Raw genomic sequence first — 9,519 nt, forward strand, 5'->3', positions numbered from 1 at the left:
AAAGAAAATGTGAGATGTGATTGTGTAAGTAGCTAGGCTTAACTTCAAAAGTAAATTAGGAGAGGAAATTAACAAAGATCTTATCATGCAATGGCACAAAATGAGCATAGGAAAAAGGCTCGGCTGTTGAATCCTTTACCTTTGGAATGAAGGTTATAATATTATATCTGTGGGTTTTGCAGACTGCCCTGTTTTTGCTTTATGTAATTATAGAACTTACTCAAGATAGAACTCCTCCCCACAGAATTTGATCAGGCCAATTCTAATGGTATAGAACACAGGTGAGCAATATATGATCCTCTAGACGTTTGGGCCTACAACTCCCATCATCCCCCAACACTGGCTATGCTGGCTAGGGCTGATAAGAGTTCTAGGCCAAACTATCTAGAGGGCACCAAGTTGCCCACCCCTAGCTTAGAAAGATGATGTAGACCTTTTCACAAAGTTAAAAAGAATCAATGTGCATCGGGACAGCTATGGATATCATTTGTAGAGTATGTCAGTGGGAAATGCTAGTTTGCTACCACCAATTAAACAGTTAGAACATATATATTAAAAGGAATGTATTTATTTTTTTTACAAAATATTCCTTTGAAACAGTTATTGACATATTAACAATATAGCCCCCTGCACACCCATTTAAAAATTTAGCAAACTGTTTTCTTTAATCCTCAATCCTACTCCAGCTGTGAATGCTGATTCAACTATAACATTTTTCCTCCATTGAAGAATGCCCACGAAGAAACAGGTTTAAAGATGAGAGGTGAAGGCAAGACCCACATGGATTACACAAGACAGATGACATAAGCAAGAGTGGGCAAAAAAACTAATCTTCCCCTCATGAAACATGCTTGCAAAATACAAGCTCCCCCCCGCCCCCGCCCTGGCATCTTAATGTCATATTCTTTCATACGTTAATATTTTTCATCACATTATAATCAGCCCACGGAGAAGACACTGTCAGTAACGCTCATTTCACTAGTTCCTGGTTTTAGAAGAATAGCTCTTTGTAATCTGTAACAAGGTGAATTCCTAAGTCAGACTCTCAGAAATAATTAAGGCAACAGGAACCAAGAAGCATCAGCAGATAACCATTCCGTAGACCATCAAGCTCTCATTGCAGAGCCCCAGCCACCACTTGCTGAACGAATTTCTTCCACAGGTGGTCCTACAACCCATGAAGCTTCTACCTTCCTTTTCTTCCTGGCTAGGTTATCAGAAGGAAAGTTATCATCTAGCCGGTCAAACTCATGAAGGCGGAAGCGAGTTGCCAGTTGGTTCACCATTTTTTTGAGGTCAAGGAATGCTGTGATAACCTGGAAAACAAGGAAGGCTACAAAGATGACATTCACTGCTCGTTCCAATGGTTGGATCTTCAGACCTTCATTTAAAAGCATGAAGAGAATTAAGGGAAGTTGTAAAAGGAGACTCAGAAGCCAAAATCCAGCTAGTTCAGGAACCTATGAAAGGGGGAAAATTGTATCAATATACTACCACCCTGACAACATGTCATCTCAAACTCAGACCATAATGGTGCAGAAAATATATTGGTCAGACTTCTACACCAGCGTTCTAAGTGCAAACGCTCAGGAATATAAATTCAGAGTCTTAAAGATTACAATGGGTAGTTTTTCAGTTCCACATTACAGGAAATCCAGGCTATCACTTTTCCCCAGCAGAAAAAGTTCTCGATCTATTGTAGCTGTTACGACTTTGAAGACAATCCTGTCAACAAAGTCAAGTATCTTTACCAGACTTTTCAGCCAGACATCATAGCCAGATGTCATTCTCTATATCATTCCAATGACAGGGAGAAGAGTATACGAATAGGACTTGGGGGCAGCAAGGGAAAGAAAGGAATAGATACAAATTGCTCGCTTGTCTCATTTCAACAGGAAGTATTGCATCTCAGCTGCTCTGAACAGTAGCAGAGGGGAAATAGTATTTATTGATCAGATTCTCATCTGTCTCTCTCCAAGTCAATAGAGAAGGGGCTTTCAGTCGCAATAGCTAGTTCTGATTGTGTTCAGGATAGAAAGAGAACCTTGGCCAAAAACTATATTAGTTTAATTAGCATGTTGGTCTGGTGTCTTATCTCTTGTACTGAGACCAGTTACTAAATTCTCTGTGTTTGCTTCTGAAGGTTGCAACCTGGTTGAGGTATATTAAGAATTAATTCATTCGAGAAGATGGTACTGAATTCAATTTTACATTCTCCCATGCTTCGTCCAGTTCAAACCACCTTAACCGGTTGTTTTGAATGGTAATCTTCAAGGATAAGTGCTTACCTTCTCCTGCAAATTTCCCATGTATCCCAGGTACAGGCGGATGATCTCTATCAGAGACGTTAATATAATGATAGTCACAAGGATGAACTTGTAATAGTCTGGTAAGACTGGATACTAGAATTGAGATACGAAGAAAAAGAATATGTAATCTAACTTACACAGTTGCTTTTTTGGAATCCATACCACAATCAGAATCTCATCAAGTTTTTCCAAAACTTACCTGCTTCTAAACCCATTACATTAGCAACAAATGCTACTACTCAAAACATTCTCAGAGGAAAACTTGATACATTACTACTACTGCCAGGTATGTTAATAAGAAATCACCCGTCTCCTTCTTGCAGAAAGGATAAGAAAATAAGAATGGAAATGTCAGGGTAACACCTTCAGGACTCACCTTCAGCTGCAGCATGGCTACACTGCTCACCCACCAAAATGGGAAAAACCAAAGGTTAAAATAGAGGGACATCTGCAAGGGCAAACCGGAGATGATTTCATTATCTGAAGACACAAAAGGAAGAAATCCCCCATCAACCACTTGAACGATATTGGCTTCTTTTTGCTGGAGGCTGCAGTCCTGTGCAGAGTTATGCTGGATTAAGCTGCACTGAACTCCAAAATATCCCTAGGTTGGGACTGAAAGAGGTGCTTCGGTTGAACCGCTGTTCCACGTGTCATGTCTGAACTTCTGAGCCTCATCAGATAGATATGCAGACCTCAGGGATAGAATAGCCTGCAGGGCATTTCGGGCTGTGTGGTGTGCGTGCCTCTTTCAAAAAGTTATTACAGTTCTTCCATTAGTAGTAGGGGGGAAAAGGAAAGGAACTTCTCATGAAAGCACTTGAGTCACTGCTGACTCCTAGAGGGACGCCTGATTTCGCTGACGTTTTCTTGGCAGACTTTGTAGCGGGGTGGTTTGCCATTGCCTTCCCCAGTCGCAGTTACCATTTCCCCAGCTTGCTGGGTACTCATTTTACCGACCTCAGGAAGAAAGGCTGCAATTAAATGTCATCGTCTCCCCTCCCTGTGTAAGGAACAGCCACGCTCAGGGCTGCTGCAGGAACAGCGGTGCTGGCAGGTTCCTGCGGCTAAGGACAGCCGGCAGGGTCCCATTTTAAGACTTCACAGGTGGGGCTGGCCTGAAAGAAGGGGGCATCCTCCTCCATCTAAACCAGTGGTTCCCAAACTTTTTCAGGTAACCGCCCCCTTGGTTCCACAAACTCATGCCCAGTGCCCCCTGCGTGCAACCCCTTGGGAAGCACCCAGCACAGGCTTGCGGAGGGAGGGAAGGAAAAGAGAGCGAACGCCTGTTTTGCAGCTGGGAGGGCACACCAAGCAGGGTATGTCTCTACATTAGCGTTTCAGTGCTTTTAAAACATTTCAATTCACCATTAAAACGACTTGTCTTAAACGATCTTAATACATGTGTGGATTCTTTCCCTATATGGCTTGGGACAAAACTACCTTCTCCCATAGAAATGTCCCTGGGTTTTAAGACCTTCTGGAGAGGGGCTTCTCAGAAAAGACCACCTCAAGCGCCCCCCTGCTGTCCCCTTGCCTCTCAGCGTCCCCCTGCTGCCCCCTTGCCTCTTAGCGCCCCCTGCTGCCCCCTTGCCTCTCAGCGCCCCCTGCTGCCCCCTTGCCTCTTAGCGCCCCTGCTGCCCCCTTGTCTCTTAGCGTCCCCCTGCTGCCCCCTTGCCTCTTAGCGCCCCTGCTGCCCCCTTGTCTCTTAGCACCCCTGCTGCCCTCTTGCCTCTCAGCGTCCCCCTGCTGCCCCCTTGCCTCTCAGCGCCCCCTGCTGCCCCCTTGCCTCTTAGCGCCCCTGCTGCCCCCTTGTCTCTTAGCGTCCCCCTGCTGCCCCCTTGTCTCTTAGCGTCCCCCTGCTGCCCCCTTGCCTCTTAGCGCCTCCCTGCTGCCCCCTTGCCTCTTAGCGCCTCCCTGCTGCCCCCTTGCCTCTTAGCGCCCCTGCTGCCCTCTTGCCTCTCAGCGCCCCCTGCTGCCCCCTTGCCTCTCAGCGCCCCCTGCTGCCCCCTTGCCTCTTAGCGCCCCTGCTGCCCTCTTGCCTCTCAGCGCCCCCTGCTGCCCCCTTGCCTCTCAGCACCCCCTGCTGCCCCCTTGCCTCTCAGCGCCCCCTGCTGCCCCCTTGCCTCTTAGCGCCCCTGCTGCCCCCTTGTCTCTTAGCGTCCCCCTGCTGCCCCCTTGCCTCTTAGCGCCCCTGCTGCCCTCTTGCCTCTCAGCGTCCCCCTGCTGCCCCCTTGCCTCTCAGCGCCCCCTGCTGCCCCCTTGCCTCTTAGCGCCCCTGCTGCCCCCTTGTCTCTTAGCGTCCCCCTGCTGCCCCCTTGTCTCTTAGCACCCCTGCTGCCCTCTTGCCTCTCAGCGTCCCCCTGCTGCCCCCTTGCCTCTTAGCGCCCCTGCTGCCCCCTTGCCTCTTAGCGCCTCCCTCCTGCCCCCTTGCCTCTCAGCGCCCCCTGCTGCCCCCTTGCCTCTCAGCGTCCCCCTGCTGCCCCCTTGCCTCTCAGCACCCCCTGCTGCCCCCTTGCCTCTCAGCACCCCCTGCTGCCCCCTTGCCTCTCAGCGTCCCCCTGCTGCCCCCTTGCCTCTTAGCGCCTCCCTCCTGCCCCCTTGCCTCTCAGAGCCCCCTCCTGCCCCCTTGCCTCTCAGCACCCCCTGCTGCCCCCTTGCCTCTCAGCGTCCCCCTGCTGCCCCCTTGCCTCTTAGCGCCCCCCTGCTGCCCCCTTGCCTCTCAGCACCCCCTGCTACCCCCTTGCCTCTTAGCGCCCCCCAATGCAATCCCACCGCCCCCAAGGGGGCAGTACCGCCCACTTTGGGAACCACTGCTCTAAACAGTCCTTGCCCACACCAGGTTTCTGCGTGTCCTGCGCTACCTCCATGACGACGGACGGCGTTAAGGCTAAAGCAGTCGGGGTTCTGCGCCGAGGCCCAAACCACCAGCCCGTTCTCTCGGCCGCGTTCCCCCTCCTGCTCCCGTCCCCCGGGGAGCCCCGGCCCCAGCCACTCCGTTGCCAACGCGACGATGCCGCCGTCGCCATCTTTGTCGTTGGCGCAATGCGGCGGCGGCAGCGGCGGCGCCTCACCCGCAATATTGTCGTCGCCTCTATTCTCGGGCCCGGTGCGGTTGTTGTCAATGAAGACGGTTCGGCTAAAGGAGCTCAGACGTCTCCTCACTGGCTCCGGCAGCGACATAGGCCAAAGTGGACGGGCTCCACTCGTTGCTATTAGCAACAAGGCGCGGCTTACCGCTTCTACGCAGCCGCAGTGGCCCTGCGACGCTCAGGCGGCCAAAGAGATAACAGAATTCCACGCAACCTACACTTCCGGATGCGATGAGACCCCCTCAAGAGTTGTTGCAGGGAGTAGAGGGGCCGTTTCCAGAGGATAGCAGGGGGCGGTCCAACAGACAAGAGTCTTGCAGCGCCTTAAAGACTAACATACTTGCTGTGGCATTAAAGCTCGCTTTGCGCCGTAATAAATGTATACATATCTTTTCATCGGCTTTGAAATGAAGATGCCCTCTCTTTTGTTCACAGGGTGAACCGGCTCCCTCATAGCATCATAAAATCATAGAATAGCAGAGTTGGAAGGGGCCTACAAGGCCATCAAGTCCAACCCCCTGCTCAATGCAGGAATCCACCCTAAAGCATCCCTGACAGATGGTTGTCCAGCTGCCTCTTGAAGGCCTCTAGTGTGGGAGAGCCCACAACCTCCCTAGGTAACTGATTCCATTGTCATACTGCTCTAACAGTCAGGAAGTTTTTCCTGATGTCCAGCTGGACATCCTTGGCTGAGTTCCGACGACATGCTAATCAACTGTGGGGGTAATAGGTACAGAATGGGAAACAACCTTTGATTAGCGTATTGTCCTAACTCAGCCATTGTTTTTGTTTTTAAAGAAAAACATGGGCTGTTGATGAGTGGGAAGGGAAGGAAGACGATAAGATGGCGAAAAAGGTAAAAGTGGGCTGGCTTTCAGCATATATGAACTTGATTTGCTTCATTTGTAAATAGCAGAAAACCAGTTAAGGCAAAAAAGATGGGATGGCTGCACAATGCCTTCTGTTTGGTCATGCTGGGAGGCCTCTGGAGGCACCCCCAAAATGTTGCTGTGTGGCCTGGTCCTGTTCAGGGTTCCAACCAACCATGGCCCCCTTCAGGATACTCCAATTCCCCCCTCCACTAGTCAGCAAGCATTACACTGAGCAGACTCAGTCTTCATTTCCCCCACCCTTTTTAGGGTAAAATTCTAAAGTAAAAAAGTACTGCTGCAGGGTTCCAAGCCTACTGGTACCTTCCTCTTATGCATGGAGGGTACTGTTTTGGCTGCATACAGATTCACACTTAAGAGAATGAGTTATGTATATAACAGATTCCTTCTGTTATATACATAACTCATATACAGATTCGGTGCTTTCCCACCTCTGACTAGGAAGGATATTGAGAAGTTGTTTTCTCACATGTCTAATAGCTGAAGGAAGATGAGTGTAACGCTGATACTGCAGCTGTGTCAAAAGTTTGAACTCCACTTTGCATTATGTTTATTTTATGCCAATAGTGTTTTAGCCACGACCAGTATAAAACATTGCAGTGACGCAGCTCCAGCCCAGATGAGTTATAATCTACACCAGTGCTTCCCAAAGTGGGCGGTATTGCCCCCTTGGGGGCGGTGGGATTGCATAGGGGGGTGTTAAGAGGCAAAGGGATGGCAGGGGGCGCTAACAGACAAAGGGGCAGCGGGGGGCGCTCGAGGTGGTCTCTCCAGAAGGTCCTAAAACCCAGGGACCAAGCAGGAAGGAGCAGCAAATTCAGCTGCTCTCCCACACCGCTCCTGCTCAGGAAGGACTTTCTCACTCACGCAGCCGCTCTCTCCTCCTATCTCAAGCCCACAGCGGCCCCACCAGAAGTAGGGGGTGGGGGAAGCGCCCACAGGAGGCAGCAGAGCAGGAAACAGTGGCGAATTCAGCTGCTCTACCCACTCTTCTCCTGCCTAGGAGGGCCCAGGGCTTCTTTCCTGCTGGAGCCACTGCCGCCTGCTCGCTCACTCCCTCCCTCGGCCATAGCTGCTCCCTCCTACAAGCTGCCCCGGCAGACCTCTCGCAATAGTTGCTGCACAAGGCGGGAGCAGCAGCCATGTGGCGGAGAGGAAGGAGCATGTAGAGGACGGCGGGCGGCAGAGCAGCTGCCAAAAACAGCAGTCAGCCGGCAGGCTGGGTGGGGAGCAGGACTGCTTGTGCTGCTGCAAGGTATCACCAGGCTCCCTTCCCCTGTCAGGAGTTGCAGATTGGGGCCATCTCCCCTCTGAGCTGCTGCTCTCCTGTCCTAATCAGCCCAGCAGCTATTGTGAGGCTTGGGGGGAGGGGGGGTTGGAGAGAGGGGGGGCTTGGAGGAAGGGGGGTTGAAGAGAGAGAGATGCTGTGTGTCTGTGTGTGTGCTCCCACCCCCCAAAAAATCTGGACTACAACAGGATTGGGAGAGAAAAGAAAAGGGGGAGGGAGAGAGAATTGCAATTCTCCAGGTCCTTCCTGGCTAAAGAAGATTCAGCAGCACCTTTTTCCAGAATGCTTGCTGAAACAACTCCTATCTGCCCTTGCTTATTTCAGGGTGTCCAACCCCCTTTTTTCAAGCGTTCTTTTGGTAAACATGGTATGTGTGTATCTTGTGTCACCATAAAAACAGAGCTGCAACACAATCCTAACTATGTCTACTCAGAAGTAAGCCCCACTGAGATCAGTAGAACTTACTCTGAGGTAAATGTGCCTGAAAACCAAGAGAGGGTGAAGAAAAGACAGGAGAAAATGAATTGTAGAAATAGAATAGCAAGGTAACTGTGGGATATTTAACCATATTTAAAGACAATAAGTAGTAGTACAGTAAAATTAGTGCCCCTTTACTTCAGTCCCAGCCAGATTTTCCATAGGAAAACTCTGTACCAGGTGGCAGATAATTATTTTAAATTTTAAATTAAAATACATTATCCTCTCCTATAACAAAATGGTGCTTACTCCTAAGTAAGTCTGTTCCACTGAAGAAGGAAATCCTATTTGATTCCTGTATTCATGCTAGTGTAACATGATAAGTTAAAGGCACAATTTTATGCATGTTTAGACAGAAAAAAGTCCTTCAACTCCTAGAATCCCCTCTAAATGGGAAGCACCCGCCCCAGGCTTGCCGAGGGAGGGAGGGAAAAGAGAGCGAACGCCTCTGTTTGCAGCCAGCATGGCAGGGCACACCAATTGGATTTTGAATAAAGTATTCAATTAATTGTTACTGTTTTGAATTTTATTGTTATTATCTTCCTTGGTGGGTCGTTGAAAACCACTATTCTGAATAATGATTTTTATAGTGTAGGGTAGGGGGGCGCTTGGCATGAGTTTGTGGAACCAAGGGAGTGGTGACCTGAAAAAGGTTGGGAACCACTGATAGCATATTTCATAGGCAGTGGTTTGCTAGTTTGATCCTAAAGGATGAAAGAAACAAAATAGGTAAAACAACTGGAAAGCTGCTCCTATGGGTTGGCAGCCTTTCTGGACCAGTGTGGGATATGGTACAGTGGTCTGCAGTTGGTAGCGGGGAATGGTGCAAATTGGCAAATTGGCTTCCTACTAGCGCCAAGCAGACATTAGAAAGAACCCAAGGTACTGCTTTTGGGAGCTAGTGTTGCATAACAAAACGAAAAAATTGTGGCGTTTAATAATAAGCAAATTGTTTTCTTGGAGGAAAGATGTATTTTGAAATTAACGCCTTAGTACTTACTAGAGATTAAGGCCGATTGAACACTATGGGACTTACTCCTGAGTAGATAAACATAGGACTGAGCAGTAAGGTGATTATTTACTTGGATGTCTTTCCTTTGCCATGTATATTCTTTAGGGCACCCATTCAACTATACGTTAAGCACATCAATATGGTGCATAGCAAAAGCAAAACATTAAAATGCGTATTTAAATGTTTAGACAGATGGTCATCAAAAGCATCCAATTTTTACAATAGCTTTAAAAGTTAGTCTTTGTTAATATTTCATTAATGTGTCTTATAGCGCTTATGAAGCAAAACCTTCGAACTGTTGTGTTTTTCACCTTATTTATTACATTTCTGTACCGCCCAGTAGCCGAAGGGGGAGATGTTTTTAAATGCTCAGTATATTCAGTTGCTTTTATTTGTGCTCATCCATGCACATTGCAAATAAAATAAATGCCCCTGACAGCCTATCCCTGAG

General features: G+C 48.8%; 1 protein-coding gene across 1 annotated transcript; it reads right to left on the reverse strand.

Moving 5' to 3' along the window:
• Positions 1-594: 594 nt before the first annotated feature.
• On the reverse strand, positions 595-5,498 carry TMEM17 (transmembrane protein 17). The gene is made up of 4 exons (XM_063118530.1): positions 5,384-5,498; positions 2,686-2,789; positions 2,289-2,402; positions 595-1,460 (listed from the first exon to the last, which is right to left on the reverse strand). Exons 1-4 carry the CDS (start codon positions 5,490-5,492, stop codon positions 1,107-1,109), a joined length of 681 nt encoding a protein of 226 aa, XP_062974600.1. The 5' UTR covers positions 5,493-5,498; the 3' UTR covers positions 595-1,106.
• Positions 5,499-9,519: the final 4,021 nt, after the last annotated feature.

The sequence above is a fragment of the Elgaria multicarinata genome, chromosome 2 (genome assembly GCF_023053635.1).
Source record: "Elgaria multicarinata webbii isolate HBS135686 ecotype San Diego chromosome 2, rElgMul1.1.pri, whole genome shotgun sequence".
Classification (NCBI taxonomy): domain Eukaryota; kingdom Metazoa; phylum Chordata; class Lepidosauria; order Squamata; family Anguidae; genus Elgaria; species Elgaria multicarinata.